Here is a 22,686-nt window from a genome sequence, read left to right on the forward strand (position 1 = left end):
AGTAATTGATGTACCTGATTGCGCCAGTGCCAGAAGGTCGGTGGATGTGCTGAGGTCCAGTGTTGCATTATACATTTTCTGGCTACCAAATACACTTTACGACAGAACATTATTCTGTCTGTTTTCAATCTGGGATGCATTTCTTGCATATCTAATAGTAGCATTAATGGATTCAGTTCAGTCCTACTGTGCACAATGTTGTGCACAGTGATTTGTCTCCAATAACGCTGTATTATTGGACAGACGCAAATCGCATGGTACAATGTATTCTCTGCCCTGTTACATTTCACACAGGTAGCTGTCTGTATTCCTCCCGATCTGAACAGCTGTATCTGGGTAAAATAGGCTCTTACTTAAAATGATTTAAAGTGCCTGTCCAGGGCTAACTGGACATATTCAGTGGCACTTAACTGGATAGTGCTGCAGAAAATGTACAGTTAGCACCCAACCTGGAACCAGTTATTTTGAGGGTCAGTCAGAACTAGGCTTGTTAAGTGCTGATATTCAGCACTTAATTGGCCAAGGGAACCAGATAAATAGGTCTGCATAAATGTCAGTCCTATCTTTATGTGGTTCACCATAGCCGGTTAAAAGCTAAATATAATATTTAACCGGCTATGTTTTCGCCACGCCCATATACCCAGAAATTCAATGCCGGAGCCTAGACATGGCCTGTTACTGAATTTCTGGGGATAATGCTAGCGACACCACCTGAATATCGGTCCTAATGATTTTTTATATTCATCTTTATTACAAACCAAAAAATCAACAAGTATAGACAGGTATGAAATAACAGCAGAAGAAACCATTAGCGCAACACAGGTCATACACAGCCTGTGCACTATGTTGAACAGGATTACTGTATATTTCAATTTTTTCTCTTTTAGGTAGTATTTTTTCCAGACACAGTTACCAGTGAGCAAGAGTCCCTAGGATTGGTGAAGAGGCTGTTAGCCATTTCTGTCTCCTGTATAACATACCTACGAGGACTGTTTCCAGAGAGCTCTTATGGAACACGTTATTTAGATCGTAAGATATTAACATTTCTGCATGTTTCTGTTTTATTGACTGCTCTGTTTTCTGTGTCAGCACAAATTCTGTGAAAAAAACTTAGCAGCATTTGCCTCCCTAAGTGACCAGTTTTTCAAGAGACACTAGTTTAAGATTTGAGAGTAATTGTTTTGATGGTTTTACTACTACTACTATTTAGCATTTCTATAGCGCTACAAGTCGTACGCAGCGCTGCACAAACATAGAAGAAAGGCAGTCCCTGCTCAAAGAGCTTACAATCTAATAGACAAAAAATAAAGTAATCAAATCAATTAATGTGTACAGGAAGGAGGAGAGGAGGGTAGGTGGAGGCGAGTGGTTACAAGTGGTTACGAGTCAAAAGCAATGTTAGTTTTCAATGCTTTTATTGATGACATTACAGAACAGTAATCACATTCCACCTTTTGTAGGTACAATGACTCAACCATGAATAAGTAAACAGCTAATACAACTTGTTATCTTCTGTCATCAAGCTTTTATCGTTTCCCCCCCCCCCCCCCCCGCCCCATACCCATCCAAATCGGGAGATGGGCGTCTTTCTCCCGTGGGCGCCCAAATTGGTATAATCGAAAGCCGATTTTGGGCGTTTCCAACTGCTATCCGTCGCGGAAACGGGTAAAGTTGATGGGGGCGTGTTGGATGCGTGTTGGAGGCGGAACTGGGGCGTGGTTATCGGCCGAGGAGAGATGAGCGTCTTTAGCTGATAATAGAAAAAAAGGCGTTTTTACCGCGATTTTTGGGTCACTTTTTTTGGACCCTTTTTTTTCACGAACAGGTCCCCAAAAAGTGCCCCAACTGACCAGATGACCACTGGAGGGAATCGGGGATGACCTCCCCCAGTGGTCACTAACCCCCTCCCACCAAAAAAACCCCACTTTACAAATTTTTTTCCAGCCTCTATGCCAGCCTCAAATGCCGTACCCACCTGTATGACAGCAGAATGTGTTCTATCCTGTGACAGCCTTTCCCTGGTTCTGATGTGGCTCTCGGGTGAGTGTGACACCTTTTCTGTTATGCGCACTGCAGAGTCACATCAGCAATGCATTGTGGTGGGTGTAGAGTATTGGGCTCTGCGAGTCCACTAGCTTGTGGCAAATGCTCACGATGTTGGTAGTTGGTAGGCTCTACTCCCATGGTGCTTTCCCCCCTGCTTACTGGGTCAGAGTGTGCCCTGTTTTGTTTCTGGTAGTTCATGAGGTAGTGGCCATTTTTGTAAGCCAGTTTTAGATCCCTTTCATGTGTTAGCCACGTTACAGAATTTAGTTCTTCCCTTGAATGTGGCTGAAAGAGGGCATTGTACACCATTCTGCCAGCTCTGACCTACTGCTAATCTCAGTACCAGGGAGACTTGTTGCCAGTGGGGCACAACCTCTGATCTGCAGTTAACTGTGAGTAAGCGTGCTTATTCCAATAAAGGATGTTTTCGGAGAGATTAGTCTTCAGGTGTCAACTGGTGTGCCAATGTTATATAGCAGCAACAAGTCCTAGAGGCCTGCGTGTATGCAGGTCCCTGGAGCACTTTTAGTGGGTACCGCAGTGCACTTCAGCCAGGTGGACCCAGGCCCATCCCCCCCTACCTGTAACACTTGTGCTGGTAAATCGGAGGTCTCCAAAACCCACTGTACCCACATGTAGGTGCCCCCTTCACCCCTAAGAGCTATGGTAGTGTTGTACATTTCTGGGTAGTGGGTTTTGGGGGAGGGGGGTTGGGTGCTCAGCACCTGTGGTAAGGGAGCTATGCATGTGGGAGCGTTGTCTGAAGTCCACCGCACTGACCTCTAGGGTGCCCAGTTGGTGTCCTGGCATGTCAGGGGGGCGAGTGTAGTACGAATCGTGGCCCCTCCCACGACCAATTGGCTCTTGGTTGGGACGTTTTTGAGCTGGGCGATTTTAGTTTCCATTATCGCTAAAAAAACCCAAATGCCCAGCTGAAAACGTCCATTTTTTTCGAAAATGCGGTCTGTCCCGCTTCTTCACGGACCCGTTTTCGGACATAGACGCCCATGGAGATAGGCGTTTGCGTTCGATTATGCTCCTCCATGTCCTCCAGGAATTTGTCCAAACCTTTTTTAAACTCAGATACACTAACTGTTGTTTCTTCCTCTGGCAAAGAGTTTCAGAGCTTAACAAATCATTGAGTGAAAAAATATTTCCTCCTGTTTGATTTAAAAGTGTCCCCTAGTCTTTGTACTTTATGAAAGAGTAAAAAATCGATTCACTTCTAGTCACGCTCTACACCACTCAGAATTTTGTAGACCTCGATCATATCTCCCATCTCTTTTCCAAGTTGAAGGGCCCTAATATCTTTAGCCTTTCCTCATATGAGAGGAGTTCCATCCCCTCTATCATTTTGGTTGCTCTTCTTTGAACCTTTTCTAATTCTGCTATATATTTTTTTGAGATACATTGACCAGAATTGAATGCAATACTCAAGATGAGGTCACACCATGGAGCGATATAGAAGCTTTATAGTATTCTTGGTCTTATTTTTTAAAATGTTTTTATTGATGGCAAAAGAAAAAGACAGATAACATATTGAAACTGTCATATTAACAACCAAACCGTGCACATTAACAACACTGCACATTAGTTATTAAGTCTCACCATCCATTACAATTTTTCAATTAACCTCACCCATCCCTCCCCAACCCCCCTCCTCCCCCCAAATTTATATTGGAGCATGTTAATTAGTTATATTAAACCTAACCAATATACCAGATGTCTCATTGATAAACGAACCCATTTCAATAACAAAGCCCCTCCCAATAGGCATACCACAATGTTTGTTAGAGACACTCTAATAACAAAATATGGAATAACTACGTGATATTAACCAATTGATGATATTATCATGAATTAGAAAAACTTATCCTTACCCCTCCCCAATCCCAACCTCCCACCCCCCTGCCCAACCCCATGCCACTCTACACTACTTTAAGCATTCAGTATTCTACTACATGCCACTTCGGTCAATGATTCCCAAAATGGGGACCACCTCTGACAAAAATATTCTCCCCTGGAGGAGGACAAGTCCCCTATACCGCTGCGTTCCAATGTACAAAGAAAAATCATATTGGATCGCCACTGCTGTAATGTTGGAGATTCCACAGTTATCCAATGCTGAAGAATAGATTTCTTACCAATAAGAATTGCCCTTTTTAAAAATGGCTTCAAACCCTTAGGCAAAAACAGAGACACCCTGAAAATGTCAAATAAATTGGGACGGATTCGGTTGCCAAATAACCCCCCACAAAAAAGAAACATGTTGACACACTTGCCGCCAAAACTAAAAAAATCCGTGGGCAAGTCCAAAACGTGTCCCAAAACTGCTGGAGAATGAGCGCACTTCGCGCAGACATCATCCTCCCTCATGGCTGCCCGATAAGCCCTATGTGGGGATATGTACATCTGCATTAAAAATTTATAATGTGTTTCTCGCAGTGTCACATTTTCAGTTAACTTTTGAATGTCCAAGAGACGTCTTCAGCTTATTCCCCTGGAGATTCACTGCTAATTCTCTTTTCCAACTGCACACTAATTTACCATAATCAACTTCACCCAAGTGTTCCTGCAAGATAGAATGATAATATTTGAGAGGAATTAACAACTGGGCATCGAGCCCAAAAATGGTGAGTAGTTTTTCCCATACCTGCGGTGTTAAAGAAAGAGAAGGGAGAGACCTTACATAGTGATGCAACTGAAACATAGAGAAAAAGTTCACTCCCTCCATACCATACTCCGCTTGCATGTCCTCCAGGGACTTAAGAGCTCCATCCTCTGTATATAACTGATGCAAATACTTTAACACCCTAGATGCCAAGTAGCAAAATTCACTGCGGTGGATCCTGGCCGGAAGTCTGCATTACCCTGTAACGGCAACAGTGGGAGAGGACTCTGCTGACAAGCCATAGAAATGACAAATCCAACGCCACGCTCTCCTCAGAGGTAGTAAAAGTGGCGCAGAGGCGGCAGGCGTACACAGACTCCTCGGCGACGCATGCAGCCAGGCACTGAAATGAACCAATCAGTAAGGTGACGCATATTGCTTGCCACCAAATATAACTTAACACTAAGTAGCCCCATTGCCCCCTGGAGGCGAGGGAGAAAGAGTTGAGATGCCGGCAACCAAGGTCTCTTGCCCTGCCACAGGTAACATGTCACTAGACGCGTCACCAGTCTATCATCCCCATGCTTAGGGAATATAAGTAGCATTTTGTAACACATAAGGCCACCTAGGGGCCAATATCATATTATAAAGAGCTATTCTACCCAGAATGGACAAGGGGAGTGAATGCCAACTTCGTAGGGTCTATATTATCCTCAAACAAGAGTGACAGATCCGAAGGAATAAACACCCCCAAATATTTTAATGGGCCCGAAGACTACGAAAGGGGAAACTCTCCCTCCCAAGTCTCCCTAAGCTTGAATAGGAAAGGCGACAGATTTCTGCAAATTAAGAGTAAAGCCAGAGAAATAACTAAATTCCTCTATAACATTAAGTAAATTACCCAACGATTGCTGGGAGTTTGTCAAGGTCAACAAAATGTCGTCTGCAAATGCCAATTTCTTAACCGAGAACGAGGGCACCGTAATCCGTGAAATTTCAGGATCTATTTGGATGGTACGCAACAGGGGGCTCCAAATAAAGAAGAAATAACAGAGGAGATAATGGGCATCCCTGCCGCATACCACTGGCTATAGGGAACGAAGATGAACGCAATCCATTTACAACAAGAGATGCTGTTGGCTGAGAACAGAGAGCTGAGATTGCACGCAAAAACCAACCCGTCATTCCCACATATTCCAATACCCCAAAAAGATAGTCCCAACGTACCTTGTCAAAAGACTTTTCTGCATCTAAACTAACCAATAATAAAGGCTCCTCAGTATTCTGACTATGCGCAATTGCCATACAAACCCTGCGCACATTAATAGATGAGTGGCGGCCTCTTACAAACCCCACCTGGCCCTCTCCAACCAGGGCAGCAATATGCAGCTCCAAACGGTCTGCCAAGACCATAGACAATATCTTTAAATCTACATTAACGAGTGAAATCGGCCTATATGATTCCGGGCGTTCCAACGGCTTACCCGGCTTAGGTATGAGTGTAATTGGTAATTGGTATTGGTATCTGTAGGAAACACGCCCTCCGTGACTGAAACTTCAAAAAAGGAGGCTAGGGGGCCACAAATCTGGGGCAACATAAGCTGATAGTATTCAGTTGTATACCCATCCGGCCCCGGAGCAGTGCCCCTTCTGAGAGATTTTACAACTCTCTGAATTTCTTTGGCTCTCAGAGGAGCATTCAACTGACACACAGCTTCTGCGGATAAGCGCAACATTCCCAAATCTTCTAGGTAATCCACTACCGAAGGCCCAAACTGAGACTCCGGCACTGCATATAAAGAAGCAAAAAAATCACGTAAAATCCGCAAAATGCCCGCCGATTGACTCTCGTCCCATCCGGCGGCAACAAAGAAGGAACAAATCTATTACCGCCCCAACTCTTCGTGACTCTTGCCAGCAATTTGCCCGACTTATTGCAATACCTATGAAAGATAAAAGAACGATGGAAAAGTTGTTTCTTAGTGCATTCATGGATCAAGGAATTGAGAGCAGCTAGGGTCGACAACATCACTTCTCGAGATGACACGGAGGAAGTCGCCAAATACGCGTGCTTTGCTACCTTATACTTATGTTCCAAGTGAATTATCCCCCTCGCAATTCGCCTTGTGCGCACACACATATAGGAAATTATTTTTCCCCTCATCACTACCTTCGATGTTTCCCAATACAGTTGAGCTTCCGACTCATGACAAGCGTTAGCATCCGAAAACGACCACTTCTGACAAATATAATCTTGAAAGTGAACATCATCCGCTAAATATGAAGGAAATCGCCACTGACTGCCTCGGAGTCTTGCCGCTCCCAAGTCCATATCTACCCATATCAGAGTGTGATCTGAGATCTCTAGGGGCCCAATCTCCGCATGCAAAATCTGTGGGAAAAGAGTAGCATCTGTTAAAATATAATCTAATCTCGACCAGGTGCCATGAGCTCTTGAAAGATGGGTATAGTCACATACACTAGGGTTAACCAGGCGCCAGGGATCAACCAAGTTTAGAGCTTTACACAAATACTGCAAGCCTCTGCTACCACCCATTGCCACCCCCGCCAAGGGGACTGACCTGTCCTGCTGACCATCCATCACCTGATTGAAATGCCCCATAAGAATCCAAGGGGTGGAGGAATGTTGGATGCTCAAGCGCACTAAATGCTGAAAGAGGGAATGGTCATATACATTCGACCCATATATATTAAGCAGAAAGACATCTTGACCCATGATATTCAAATGTAAAAGTATGTACCACCCCTTGCCATCCTGAGTTACTATGCGAGCTTTGCACTGCAAGTTTTTATGAATAAGCACAGCTACCCCACCTTTCCTTCCCTGTGCTGAAGAGAAAAAGCACTCCCCCACCCATCTCTGCCTAAGTTTTAGGTGTTCAGTGTCCGACAATTTTGTCTCTTGAAGGCATGCAATGGAAGCCCTGTGACGTTGTAGTGCTGCCAAAATTTTGTTCGTTTTACAGGTGAGGTGATACCTGATACATTCCAAGAGATTAATCTAGGAGCTTGCAATTTAGCCAGGGTCCCAACTCCCAATTATGCGATATATCAAATTACATAGAGCCAAAAGAACTCCCAGGTGCCCAGCCCTCACCCAAGAGTCACAGTCTCCCTGCATACCGCAGCAGCACATAGGAACCTGATCCAAAATGGTTACACTTTCATGTGGCAAACACACTACCCCAACAACGGTCAACATCCCAACAATAAACCTTCCACACAACCTCTCCCACCCCCCCCACCTCCACTCCCCACATCCCTCCCCAACAGCCAACACCTAACCCTCAACATTACTCTGTTAAGGATTGAGTAATCACGTTATAATGCTTTGTGGGACCGAGATGTGTAAGAAAACAATACCCCAGTAGGCATAGAGTAAAATTAGCCCACAGCGCCTCACCACACACTCATAACCTGTTATCCACACTCACACCCTTATTCTGTTTCGGGAGCGCATCAGGCGGGAAATGGCAAATCTTAAGCATGTATAACTCTCCCATCACCCACTGGCATTACCCACAAATTGACACAAATCCTCTAACACATTATAGATTGAAGACTAGTTTACGGACACTCCATTCAACCAGTCCGACACGCTTTCTGGAGAGTCATATGAACGCCATTGTCCATTGCTGAAAATTCTCAGGACTGCAGGGTATCGCAGCTGAAACTTTTGATTCTTTTCCACCAACCTCGCACACACTGGAGTAAACATCCTGTGTCGTGCCGATAGTGCTGCAGAGTAATCTTGAAACACCCTCACCTGCACTCCCTCAAACCGAACCTCCTCTCTGTGTACACGATAATAGTGCAGAAAGGAGTCTTTCTGTGCTGAATTATGGAACTTAGCAATTACAACTCTTGGCCTCTGCTCACCAGGCTGTCAGGAACCCAATCTATGCGCTCTTTCCAGCCGCACCGGCGTTGTCCCAATCTCAGGCGGCAACAAGGCACTAAGCCACCGTTCCAGCGCCGATCGCAAAGACTTTTCTGAAACTTCCTCCGGCACACCCACAAACCGCAGATTATCTCTGCGTGCACAGTTCTCCAGATCTTCAGGTTTAGGTTGTTGAGCCTTTACCAGCTCCGCCAGCCGCGTGAGCTCCTCGCCCCGGGTCTGCATCCCATCTTCCAGGTCAGAAACTCTGCATTCTAGTTCACCCATTCTCCGAGCAGGCTCCGATATTCCTGCAATCTGTTCCGACAACTGTTGAAAGCGGGAATCTAAGGCCCGCACCACCGAAGCTGTGAGCTCTGTGATCACTTCCTCTGTGCAGTTTAGGTGCAGGGCCTGTGTAGATTCCGCCATTTTGTCATCAGCATGCTTAGTACGGTCCAGACCCTTTTTTGATGACTTTGACGCCATTGTGGCTGGCAAAATCAAGTATTTGTCTATACAAGCTGATGCTCTTACTCTTATTGAGTGCGTGTGTAATTTATATAATCTGCTTATGAAAAAAGGATTGAGGAGCGCACCCCCGAGCAGTTCCAGACTCACACGTCCGACGCTCCTCACCGCATCACGTGATCTCCCGTATTCTCGGTCTTATTTACCATCCCTTTCCTAATGATTCCTAGCATTCTGTTTGCTTTTTTGGCCGCCACTGCACACTGGGCAGAAGATTTCAGCATATTGTCTACAATGACTCCTTGATCGTTTCCTTGAGTGCTGACTCCTAAGGTGGACCCTAGCATCAGGTAACTATGATTCAGATTATTCTTCCCAGTATGCATTACGTTCATTTGGCCACATTAAATTTCTTCTGCCATTTGGATGCCCAGTCTTCCAGCTTCCTAAGGTCTTCCTGCAAATTTTCACAGTCTGCAAGTGTTCTAATAACCTTGAATAGTTTTGTGTCATCTTTATGATTTATCATTTTTATTAATTTTCTGCAAACTTAAACAGGTATATTCTGTTAAGTAAAATACAGCCATTAAGAACAATGCTCTTACAGGAAATCCTTTTAACATAACATATACTGGCTTCATTAGACCCCTAGATTTAAAGGGGGGAGGGTAGGAATTATTGAAGATTATAATACAATTGTTTATTACAACATTGAAAAAAAATATGTCGCCGTAATTCTCATTTAACTTTTCAAAGTCTCTATCGTTGTTTTGAGTCTAGAAAAGACTTAAGCTGATCAGGCATATAAAACACGTATTTTATCTGATTTAACCTTACAATACATTTACATGGATATACCAAAAGGAAGGATCCTCCTAATTCTATTGTCTTTAATTTCATAGAAAGAAACATTTTCCTTCTTTGTTGAATGACTTTTGTCACGTCAGGATAAAGCCATATTTTTTCACCTCCAAATTTGTGATTCGCTGATTTAAAATAGAGTCTCATTATTTAATTTGTCTTGTTGAAAAACAAAAGACACAATCAGCGTCACTCTTTCTGTGACGTTATCCAGTGACTGTTCCAAAATAGCCGTAATATTGTCCGCATTTATTTCATTTCCGTCATTATCATTCCTTTCTCCGTCTGCTTTTTTAATTGTATTTGATATAAAGTAAATTTTATTTAAAGGAGGAATTGCCTCTTGTGGATAATTTAAAATTTCTCTCAGGAATCTAGTAAACATTTCTAATGGGGATACCCCCAAAAGTTTAGGAAAATTAAGCAGACGGAGATTCAATCTCCTATTGTAGTTTTCTATTTGTTCGATCTTCCTTCTTATATCAACATTGTCTTTTATTACTGCAGCTTTAAATTCACTTGTTTGTTTCATCTCACTTTGTAAACTCTCAATTTTTGTAGAAAAATCTTGTTTAACCGTTTCTATTGAATCTTTCAATTCTTGCACTTTAGAGTTCACAACTTTTACCTCTCCTGAAGATTGTTGTAAGGTTTTCTCCATATCTAATAATTTCAGCCATATCTTCCCGAGGCTTACCTCCGGTTCCTTTCCCAAAGACGTAGTTGTTAACGCTGAGCTGGTCACCCCACTGGGTCCACCAACATCCACTCTTCCGGTGTCCGTTGGGTTCGCCACACAGCTTGCTGACGTTGCTGGGCACGGAGGGATCATAGAGAATGGCGGGGGAGACAATGATGTTTCGCCTTTCAGCAGGGGAGCCGCTTCACCAGATCCTCCTGCTATGGATTCCACCCTGCTTACTATCTGAGAAAGAGCGGGAAAAAAGCGCTCCAGCCCTGGACTCACTGACGTGGATGTCTCGGTAGGTGGGGGAACTGCCCGGACAGTCCTTTTCTCTTTGAATGAGGCATTTGTAAGCAAGGAAAAAGTGGACTTTAGTGAGGCTTGCTGGAGCAAACTTACAAAACATCCGCTCTCGGTGCAATCTTGACACACTCCCTTTGTGTCATCTTTAAATTTAATCACCTCGCTCATCGTTCCGATTTCCAGATGTTAAATAGCATCGATCCAAGTACAGATCCCTGCGTCACTCCACTATTCACCCTCCTCCATTGAAAGAAATGGCCGTTTAACCATACCCTCTGTTTTCTGGCCTATAACTATTCCTAATCCACAACAGAACATTGCCTCCTATTCAATGACTCTAATTTTCTCAGGAGTCTCTCATGAGGAACTTTGTCAAAAGTTTTCTGAAAATCTAGATACAGTACATCAACCAGCTCACCTTTATCCACATGTTTATTCATGCATTCTACTACTACTACTTATCACTTCTATAGCGCTACAAGGCATACACAGCGCTGTACATCAGCGAAAAGACAGTTCCTGCTCAAAGAGCTCACAATCTAAATAAGACAGGTAAACAGACAGAACAGCTAAGGGGTAAGGGAATTAAAGAGGTGGGGTACAGGGCAAGTGAGTAAAGGTTAGGAGTCAAAAGCAATGTCAAAGATCTGGGACTTGATCCCAAGAAGGCATTTGATAGGGTTCATTATCCCTTCCTGGATCGAGTATTGTTTAAATTTGGATTGGGTCCCTTTTTTTGACAATCGTTCATGCTCCTTATGATTTTCCTAAGGCCTGTGTTTGCATTAATGGAGGAAACTCAGGATTATTTTCTCAACAAGGGGTATTTGTCAAGGTTGCCCCTTGTTCCCCTTATTGTTTGCCATGATCATGGAGCCTTTTGCTGCTATGGTGACAGCTAATCCAGATATTTTGGGGTATGAATTACAAGGTAGCATTGTTTGCAGATGATGATGTTCTCCTGTCCCTCACATGACCTTTGATTTCTATGCCTAACTTTTTGAGGGAGACCTCGACCTACTCAGAGGTTTCTGGTTTTAAGGTGAAGTTGTCTAAAACTGTTGGACTAGCTGTTGGCCTGGATCCATCAGCTTTATCTACGTGCTTTTTTTTCAGTTAAATGGACCTCTAATTGTGTTCACTATCTGGGCGTTCAACTGACCAAACACATTGGTGCCCTTTTTACATCTGACTATCCAACTTTAGTGCATGAGTTGACCAGGGTGAGCAGTTAATTTTCCTGAAACTCCCAGGTGCTACCCAGGTAGTTACAAAATATTTAGATCTCTATAAATAAATCCCACCTTGAACGTTCTGAAACTCCCTCCAACTGTGGCAGTGAAGCCCTGAACTGCTGTAGTCCTCCTGGTAGGGAAGGCTATTCGGACTACTCACTACTGCCCTCAGCCACGCCCCATCTGCGACCTACGCCACGCCCCAACTGGACATAAAAAGCACCCTGAACGTTCTGAACCACACTCTGAGGCTTCAATAGTTCGTATGTTCGACGCTCTGTAACCACTTTTAAGCACAGTACATCTCTGTGCCGCCATGACCTGGACGAGCGTCACAGCTGCAACACACACGGATGAGCGTCACACCAATAGGAAACTCAAATAGAAGAAGGGAGGAGCGTCTGAGGCGAAGGACTGCACCGTTGCAAGGCAACGGAATGCAATCACGCCTCATGCACCTATCAAACAACTCAAAAAGAAGAAGGGGGGGTGCCTTACACGCGAACTGGTCACTCATTGCGTGGGCCTCCATCGTTGCCAGGCAACGGAATGCAAGGACGGATAATGGACCTATCACAGCCAACTGCTACACAAAAAAGGAGGAGCATTACACGCCAAAGGGGTCACTCCTTCTCTGGGTAACACGAGACGAACAACGCTGGAAAAACAACATTGCTTTCCTTAACTTTCTTCCAACAAAGGTAACACGGACTTACTTTTCCAAAATTACAAAAACGTATTACCGACTTCTTGCTGTTTTCTGTGTCCGCAATTCCCCCTCTGCTTCTTGCTGCTTTCTGTGTCCGCAATTCCCCCTCTGCTAGGCCGGGACATTAGTGCCCACAATACATAAACAAAAGCGTCCACCGAACGAACATACTGCTTTCGTCTGCTTCTACTCATCTGCACTCATTCATTTCATTCACTTCCTTCCTCTTTGCTGCTTTCCCGTTATTTCACCCACCAATTTCACAATACGTTTCACCGTGTTATAATCATTGCACTGCTACAATGCCCACCGACCACAACAACCGAACCTTTACACACTACTTTACTAGCTGCTCATCTGCTTGCACGCCTCTACCCTGATTCATTTCTGTTTCTACACCTTTGCTGCTTCGCTGTTATTTCCCCCACCATTTCCACGCTACTTTCAACGCTGTTATAGGCAGCCATTTTGAGCACCACCACCAGTACTGAAACAAATGCTAAAGTATAAATCTGTTAACAATAATAACGTTACAAAACACAACAACAACTGTGGGGATAGGTTTTCTACATACATTACAAAAAATCATTTCTGTGAGCAATTCAAACGACAATATCCTGTTTTTGGCGGCCATTTTGTCAAACACCACGACCTACACAGTGGGATGCCTTTCCTTTAATATCAAGAGACAAAATAACAGAAAAACAAACTACATGCTAGCGCCCGTTTCATTTGTTTTCGAAACGGGCCTTTTTCACTAGTAGCTTTATAATTGATCCATATTCAGTTACCTGTTATTGTTTGCTGATTTCACCTTTTTCTGTTCACTGTTTAAGTTCTGTTATAATAAGCCTGTAGTTTATTAGCTCTGCTGTCCTGGACTGACTAAGAATCCTGGTGGTTTGTGTTTTGGGTCTGTGAGTACTTTCTAGGAACTGTGGTACCCTTGAGTGGGGAATAGCTTGATAGTGGAAGACTCACTCAGAGGCAAGTGGGAGCCAGTCAGTGGGAGGAGGGTGCTAGTATAGAGCACATTCCCAGGTGCAGGTGAACCTGAGAAGTGCTGGGGACAGACCCTCTAGGTGGTCACAGGGTTAACCTATAGGATAATCACAGATAATAAATTACCTGTGTCCAGGTTCCCCAAGCAGAACTATCTGCAAGCAAATAATCCTGTACTAGGTCTAGGGGTGGGAACCTTGGAACCTAGCCAAATACTTCCGTTAGAAAGAACTGCAGCTGAGAATGCAGGCTGATATATATATTAGATTTATTATGGTATATCAGGTAAGAAAATATAGCTAAGGTATACAAAATAGAACTCTGCAAAGCTTTGGCTGAATACAAAATTACTGGCTGATAAAAATTACACTCATACGTCACACTACTAAACACTAATTCTTACTGGTTACCAGATAATATTACGCCACTGATAAGTCACACTATGTTACGAGGTAGTACAGTTATTAGCAGCTCCTCCTGATCACAAGTATGATGGCACCAGCCTTCTGCTCAGGTAAATACCACTAACTAAACCCAGACTAATAGGCAATAGATCACCGTGTCTCTCACCAAGCTGACCTCAGGGTTGTCTTCCGGGAATGCACGGGTCACCTCACAGACTCAAGCTGATATGGCAGCGAGTCTCAGTCAGAGCTGGAAGGGAACTCTGCAGCAGACAAGGAGGGCACAGGTCACTCAGTGCAGGTACAGCTGAACCACGATACTTTCCTCCAGATACACAGTTCATCAGTTGGTGGACCTTATTAGGTCTCACTGGTCTTCTTTCCACCTCCACCTTCTTCCAAGGTTTCCGACTAACTCCTTTCTCCTTGTTCCCGCTCTCCTCAGTCCCTGATGCCCAGGTGACCAGCCGGGACCAATCTGGATCTTTCTCGGCTCACTGCCTGGCAAGAACAGTCCGTTGTTCTTGACCTTCAAGTTGTTACATTTTGGTATGCATTTTCTGTTTCTTACCCTCCTTGCTGGAGCCAGCCTCTCAGGGAGATAAGGGGGCCTGGTTTGGCCACAGCATGTCCTTGGTGTTGAGCTTCTGCTGTAATTTTCCACAAGCTGCAAAGCTGTTTCTTGCTGACACAGAGATGTGCAGGTCAGGGGTGGATGCAACCATCTTGTTGAAACAGGATGTCATAGGCTTGTATAGGCCAAGACCAGCAAGGTGAGACACCCAGGGAAATACTCCTACAGGTGGGTGCTAGGCGTTTCATGACTAGGAGAAAGATAAACTGCAGCTTCCCAGGGTGGACTCCCTTGTTATGGTGGTGACTAAGAAGACCACATTATTGTTAGAAGGAGGCATTGCCCTAAATGACCTACAGGATAGGAAGCTAGAAGACAGAGAAATATCTATGGGTTCATTTTCGAAAGAGAAGGATGTCCATCTTTCGACATGAATCGAGAGATGGACGTCCTTCTCCCAGGGACGTCCAAATCGGTATAATGGAAGCTCGATTTAGGACGTCCTCAACTGCACTCCGTCGCAAGGACGGCCAAAGTTCAAGGAAGCATGTTGGAAGTGCAGCGAAGGCGGGACTTGGACGTGCCTAACACTTCGATGTCCTTCACCCATAATAAAAAAAAACAAGGACGTCCTTGACGAACACTTGGACGTTTTGACCTGGTTGTGTTTTTCTTACGACCAAGGCACAAAAAGGTGCCCAAAATGACCAGATGACCACCGGAGGGAATCGGGGATGACCTCCCCTTACTCCCCCAGTGGTTACTAACCCCCTCCCACCCTCAAAAAATATCTTTCAAAATATTAATTGCCAGCCTCTATGCCAGTCTTAGATGTCATACTTAGGTCCATCACAGCAGTATGCAGGTCCCTGGAGCAGTTTTAATGGGTGCAGTACACTTCAGGCAGGCGGACCCAGGCCCATACCCCCCCTACCTGCTACGTTTGTGGAGGAAACAGCGAGCCCTCCAAAACCCACCACAAACCCACTGTACCCACATCTAGGTGCCCCCCTTCACCCGTAAGGGCTATTGTAGTGGTATACAGTTGGGGGTAGTGGGTTTTGGGGGGGCTCAGCACACAAGGTAAGGGAGCTGTGTTCCTGGGAGCATTTTATGAAGTCCAGTGCCCCCTAGGGTGCTCGGTTGGTGTCCTGGCATGTCAGGGGGGCCAGTGCACTAGAAATGCTGGCTCCTCCCACGACCAAATGGCTTGCATTTGGTCGTTTCTGACATGGACATCCTTGGTTTCGAAAATCGCCCCAAATCAGAAACGTCCATGTCTAGGGACGTCCAAATCTAGGGATGACCAAATTTCAGGATTTGGATGTCCTTGACCGTATTATCAAAACGAAAGATGGACGTCCATCTTGTTTTGAAAATACGCACCCCTGGATTGGGACTTTTTGCGAGGACGTCCAAATCAAAACTTGGATGTCCCTTTCGAAAATGCCCCTCCTAGTGTTCCTGAATGTAACTCACCTTGAGCTACTGCAGAAAAGGTGTCAGCAAAATCTAAATAAATCTGATCTTTAAAAACTGTTCCAAGATCCTTGAATTGAATGCAGGCAGAAACAGGTAGCCAGCACTCAGCTTGAAGAAGTGGTGTTACATGGTCAAAATGGTGTGCACGATGGAGAAGCTTCACAGCAGTAGACTGAATGAGTTGGATACGTTTTAGAGAATAGAGAGGAAGACCAGAGTAGAGAGAATTACAATAATCAAAGATGAGAAATGACAAGGGCAAGTAGAAGTGTACGGCTCAGGGAAGGGGAAAGAAAAGGATGAATGAAACTAACGTGATGCATTGAAAAGGCAGATTGTTCTACTGCATCAGTTTGATGTTTGAATGTAAGTTTAATGTCAAAGATTACACCCAGAATCTTTATAGAGTCTTTGAAAGGAAGTAGTTGGTTGTTCAGAGAAGGGCAGGGAGGTAAGGGATCCGGAGTATTAGGAAATAAACTAGCCTCACATTTGGAAATATTTAGGAAAAGCAGATTGTCCTTGATTTGATTTGATTACAGGTTTTTGCCTGTTGCAGGATTTGGTTGCATTTCCCCTTCCTTTTAAGACAGCCTGGTAGCTAGGAATTCCCCATCAGTAATAATATCGTCCTGTTTGTCCTTAGAGAGAAAGCAAAGTTACTCACCTGTAGCAGGTGTTAGAGGACAGTAGGATGGGCCTGCCCCACCAACCTGCCATTTTAGTTGAATTCTACCAGCTATTGTATTAAATTGATCTATACCACACAACGGTAGCAGGCAGGAAGGCGCAGGCATGCATAGTGAGCTGCTTCCAAAGGCTCCCCCCCTCCCAGCATTGCCTCTTCTCTCTCTATCCCTCTCCCATCCAGTATTGCCCCATTTTTCTCTCCTCCCCCATCCACTATTACCTCTGCCTCTCTCTCTCCCCTCCCCCTATCATCCAATATTGCCCCATTTCTCCTGTTGCCACCTCTGCCAGGCCCACAGTAATAATTAAATAGCAAAGTTGTGCAGGACCACAGCTCTCTGCACACCATTGCTGCTTCTTCTGCCGGTCCTGCAGAGTGTTCCTGATATTATAGTGGGTGATCATCTAAGGGAGTGTTTCTAATATTATAGTGGGTGAAAATCTGGCATCCAATGATCACCGGATGTTGTGGTTCAATATTAAGACAAGCATGGAGATGATTCATTTAAAATTGAAGGTTCTTCTGACCTGACTTAATGTGATGTATATTTATGAAAGAGCTATCCCCCTTGTGCTCTCATTTTGCAGAACTCTGTTTAAAAATTCTTAAGGAAGATAAGAGCTGCTGTGGGTCTCATCAGGTTGTCAAATGGTAAGTAACAGAGCATTGTGGGCCATTATGGTGCAAGTGGAAATTGAACTGTGTCATGCTGGGTTTACAAGATTAGAGCTAGAGGGATTTCAAACATCTGATAAATAAGAAATGTTAATAATTGGCATGCATTTTATGGTAACCAAATTCTACAATCTTGGATATATTTGTCTCTTATTCAGGAAAACATTCAGTAACAAAATATATATTAGAAGAGACATGTTCACATGTCAGAACATATTTAGTTTAGTTTATTTAGATTTATATTCCACCCTTCCATTGTGTGCTCAATACAGATAATAAATAGAGATGGCTAACTTATTCTATCCTATTTAAAACTCAGTTTTAGATCTTTTAATTTTTACCTCAAATTAAAATAAATAAAAAGAGTTCATTTTTGCCCAGTTCAAATATTTTTCATACTGTCTTGATTTCTGTATAGTGATTTAGATTTATATGAATAATTGCAGATTTGAAGTGTTCAAGGATCATGGCAGTGTCAAATATCAAGCATATATAAGTGTGAATCTGTAGCTATTCCTATGTAAAGTCAATTCTCCGAGGGCAAGCAGGCTTACCATTCTCACAAGTGGGTAGACGATCCCACGTCACCTGGGTTGGTATTATAGCAAGCAAAAAGATGTTTGCTAGAGTCTTCTGGAGAGCAAGCAGTGCTCCAATGCGTATGTGCGATGTGCCTTCCCACCCGCAGTGCAACTGTGCCTCTTCAGTTGTTTTTTCTCTGTGTGAGAAGCGGCTGTGTTTCTGTTGCTTCTCACATGCCCAGGAAAGAGCCTTTTTTTTTTCAGGTGCCTTTCAGCAGTATTTTTGCTCCCATTCTTATTTTTCCTTTTATTCCTTTATTATTTAAAAAAATCCCTTTATTTTCTTAGCTTTAGCTCGTGTTCAAGTTTTCTTTCGTCTTCAGCATGGGCCATTTTTAGGCCTGCTCGGCCAGGTCTCTCCCCTTTTTGTGCCTTTTCTATATTTTTCCGGCACAATCACGACCTTTGATTAGCCAAAGCCAATTTCCCTTCCATGTCATTGAAGGGAATCAAAGTGGTTTCAAACGTTGTACCCAGTGCAACCGGACCACCTTGGGTACTGATAAACATTCTTGGTGTATTCAGTGCCTCGGGCCGACCATAGCCCGGCAAATTGCATCCTCTGTCTTCGTATGAAGAAAAGGACCCAAATTTCCCAAGAAGCCGAATGCAAGAAACTTTTTTGAGCTCGGACCTGTTCTTCAACATCAGCATCGACATCGAGGTCGGCAGCATCAGCGTCTACATCGAGGGAGGCATCGGGAGTAGAGGTAGGGATGGCTGCTGAGAGACCCTGAGACACTGGGAGCAGCGAGGCTTCGAGTGGGTCACCACTTACCTCGAGGCCTCCTGCTATGCAGGCCCCCCGGGACCGGCCATTGTCCGACGACCCCGAAGCGATGGGAGGATTCAGTGTCGTCCTTGGCACCAAGGAGCTTGGATGAGGTGTATCGGGCGAAGGGCACAGTCACCGATCTCCTTCGACACACAGTACTGGGAGCTCTGGGGCGCCGAGGGATTCTGCACCTGAAAAGCTTTGACACCGAGAGGATCGCTCCCCCTCCATTCAAGAGGTGCCAATGCGTCCTCCCGGCAGTTGAAATCCTGCTTCCGCACCCCAGATGATTTGGCAACCTGAGCCTCAACCTGAGCCCCTTTACCAATGGCGGCTCTCAATGAGCGAATCCGGGCCTTGCTTCCAGAGCACACTGAGGCTATGTCTTCTCTCTCCCGCCGGACATCTTCTGCAGCTACCCTCCTCATCCAGGAGGTATTTTGGTAGGTTGCGGAGTGCCACCTATTCCTATTCTAGGTGTAGGTACACCCCTGCGGCTCGCCAGCCTGCTCAGACTGAGCCCCAGCTCGCTTTTTCTCGTCAACAGCGTGTTCCCAAGGCCCCTGCTGCTCTCCAGCAAAAGCATAAGAACATAAGAGTAGCCATACTGGGTTAGACCTATGGTCCACTTAGCCCAGCATCCTGTTTTCCAAACAGTGGCCAATCCAGGTCACAAGTACCTGGCAGAAACCCAGATCGTGGCAACACTCCATACTACAAATCCCAGGGCAAGCAGTTGCTTCCCATGTCTGTTTCAATAGCTGAATATGGACTTTTCCACCTGGAATTTGTCCAAACCTTTTTTAAACCCAGATACACTCACCGCTGTTACCACTTCCTCTAGCAAAGAGTTCCAGAGCTGAATTATTCATTGAACCAGCTTTTGACAGAGTATCAAGCTGATTTTCAAAGCACTTAGCCTCCCAAAGTTCCATAGAAACCTATGGAACTTAGCCTCCCAAAGTGCTTTGAAAATATGCCTCTATAGCTGCTATCAAAGTGTCCGTGCCAGTCGACTTACCAGTCAGGGGGAGGGTAAAAGTTTTTTCACCAAAGGTGGCCTCTCATAACCTCCGACTAGTGGGTTCTTCAAATAGTCCAGTTAGGATACACCTTCAATTTGCTTTCCAAACCTCCAAATTGCCCACCGAGAGCTCATTCTCTCAGCACAAGCAGGTACTTGCAGAGGAGCTCTCCGCCCTTCTAAAAGACTATGCGGTCAAACCCGTTCCACCAGGAGAGGAAGGGCAGGGATTGTGCACTCAGCACAAGCAGGTACTTGCAGAGGAACTCTCCGCCCTTCTAAAAGCCCATGTGGTCGAACCCGTTCCACCAGGAGAGGAAGGGCAGGGATTCTATTCCAAGTATTTCCTTGTACAGAAAAAGACAGGGGGAATGCATCCCATCATAGACCTAAGGGCCCTGAAGAAATTCCTTGTGCTAGAAAAGTTCAGGATGGTTTCCCTGGGCACCCTTTTTCCTATGATTCAGGAAAACGATTGGTTATGCTCTCTGGACTTAAAGGATGCATACCGTCACATCCTGATACTTCCAGCTCATAGGAAGTATCTTCAGTTTCGGCTGGGAACACATCACTTTCAGTACTGCGTATTGCCTGTTGGTCTTGAGTCAGCTCCCAGAGTTTTTACAAAATGTCTAGCAGTAGCTGCAACATTCCTACGCAGACTGGGAGTTCATGTGTTCCCTTAGCTCTATGATTGACTGGTGAAGAGCACCTAAGAGGAAGGTGCTTGGGAGTCAATGCGGATGACTATTCGGGTGCTAGAGCTACTAAGGTTTGTAATAAACTACCCCAAGTCCCATCTCCATCTGGTTCAACAATTGGAGCTCATAGGAGCCCTGCTCGATACCAAAAATGTCCGAGCCTACCTTCTGGGGATGCGTGCAGACAACCTTCTCTCCCTTGCGTCCAAGGTTCGGTCATTGCAGCAAGATAATGCAACCTCACGAGTGGTCTTTGAATATGGACATAGCACGCAATATCTTCCAAGCATGGGGCACCCCCTCGGTGGGTCTTTTTGCCGCTCATCTGAACCACAAGGTCCCTCAGTTCTGTTCCAGGCTTCAGGCCCATGACAAGCTAGCATCAGATGCCTTCCTTCTTCATTGGGGTTCAGGCCTTCTGTCTGTGTATCCTCCCATAACTCTAGTGGGAAAAACTTTATTGAAACACAGGCAAGACCACACAACTATGATTCTTATTACACCCTTCTGGCCGCGTCAGATTTGGTTCCCTTTTCTTCTGAAATTGTCCTCCGAAGAACCGTGGAGATTGGAGTGTTTTCTGACCCTCATCACAAAGAAAGAGGGGTCACTTCTACATCCCAACCTCCAGTCTCTGGCTCTCATGGCCTGGATGTTGAGAGCCTAGAATTCGTCTCCTTGGGTCTTTCGGAGGGTGTCGCCCGAGTCTTGTTGGCTTCCAGAAAAGATTCCACTAAGAGGTGTTACTCTTTTAAATGGAGGAGGTTTGCCGTCTGGTGTGACAGCAAGGCCATTGAGCCCCTTTCTTGACCCACACAGATCCTGCTTGAATACCTTCTACACTTATCAGAGTCTGGTCTTAAGACCAACTCCATAAGGGTTCACCTTAGTGCAATTAGTGCTTATCAGCGTGTAGAAGGTAAGCCCATCTCTGGACAGCCTCTAGTTGTTCACTCCATGAGAGGTTTGCTTTTGTCAAAGAACCCTGTCAAACCTCCACCAGTGTCATGGAATCTCAACGTCGTTCTCACCCAGCTGATGAAAACTCCTTTTGAGTCACTGAATTCCTGCCATCTGAAGTACTTGACCTGGAAGGTCATTTTCTTGGGGGCTGTTACTTTAGCTCGTAGGGTCAGTGAGCTTCAAGCCTTAGTAGTGGATGCACCTTATACTAAGTTTCATCACAACAGAGTAGTCCTCCACACGCACCCTAAGTTCTTGCCAAAGGTGGTGTTGGAGTTCATCTGAACCTGTCGATAGTCTTGCCAATATTCTTTCTCAGTCCTTATGCCCAGCCTAGTGAAAGCAGCTTGCACACCTTGGACTCCAAGAGAGCGTTGGCTTTTTACATGGAGCTGATGAAGCTCTTCAGAGAGTCCGCCCAGTTGTTTGTTTCTTTTGATCCCAACAGGAAGGGAGTCATCATCAGTAAACGCACCATATCCAGTTGGCTAGCAGATTGCATTTCCTTTGCTTATACCCAAACTGGGCTGACTTTGGGGGGGGGGGGGGGGGGGTCATTTCACGGCTCATAATGTCATAATGTTAGAGCCATGGCTGCGTCAGTGGCCCACTTGAAGTTGACCTCCATTGAAGAGATTTGCAAGGCTGCAACGTGGTCTTCAGTTCACACGTTCACATCTCATTACTGCCTAGAGCAAGACACCCGACACGACAGTCAGTTTGGGCAGTCGGTGCTGCAGAATTTGATTGGGGTCTAGAATCCAACTCCACCCTCCTGTTCCCGTTTTATTTTGTTCCAGACTGCACCCTCATCTAGCTGTATATAGTTTCAGGCCGTTGCAAGGCCCAATTGACCACTGTTTGTTGTTTTGGGTGAGCCTGGATGCTAGGAACTCTCCACTTATGGTAAGCCTGCTTGTCCTCGGAGAAAGCGAAGATTCTTACCTGTAGCAGGTATTCTCCGAGGACAGCAGGCTTCACATTCTCACAAT

At 45.0% G+C, this 22,686-nt stretch overlaps 1 protein-coding gene across 1 annotated transcript in view; it reads left to right on the forward strand.

Annotated features, from left to right (window-relative positions):
• Positions 1-22,686, forward strand: part of HORMAD2 (HORMA domain containing 2) — a 195,432-nt gene that overhangs the window by 34,733 nt on the left and 138,013 nt on the right. The window contains exons 3-4 of the mRNA XM_030218218.1: positions 888-1,029; positions 17,563-17,626. Coding sequence (XP_030074078.1) covers positions 888-1,029; positions 17,563-17,626 — 206 coding nt within the window. The remainder of the gene's footprint in view (positions 1-887; positions 1,030-17,562; positions 17,627-22,686) is intronic.

The sequence above is a fragment of the Microcaecilia unicolor genome, chromosome 11 (assembly GCF_901765095.1).
Source record: "Microcaecilia unicolor chromosome 11, aMicUni1.1, whole genome shotgun sequence".
Classification (NCBI taxonomy): domain Eukaryota; kingdom Metazoa; phylum Chordata; class Amphibia; order Gymnophiona; family Siphonopidae; genus Microcaecilia; species Microcaecilia unicolor.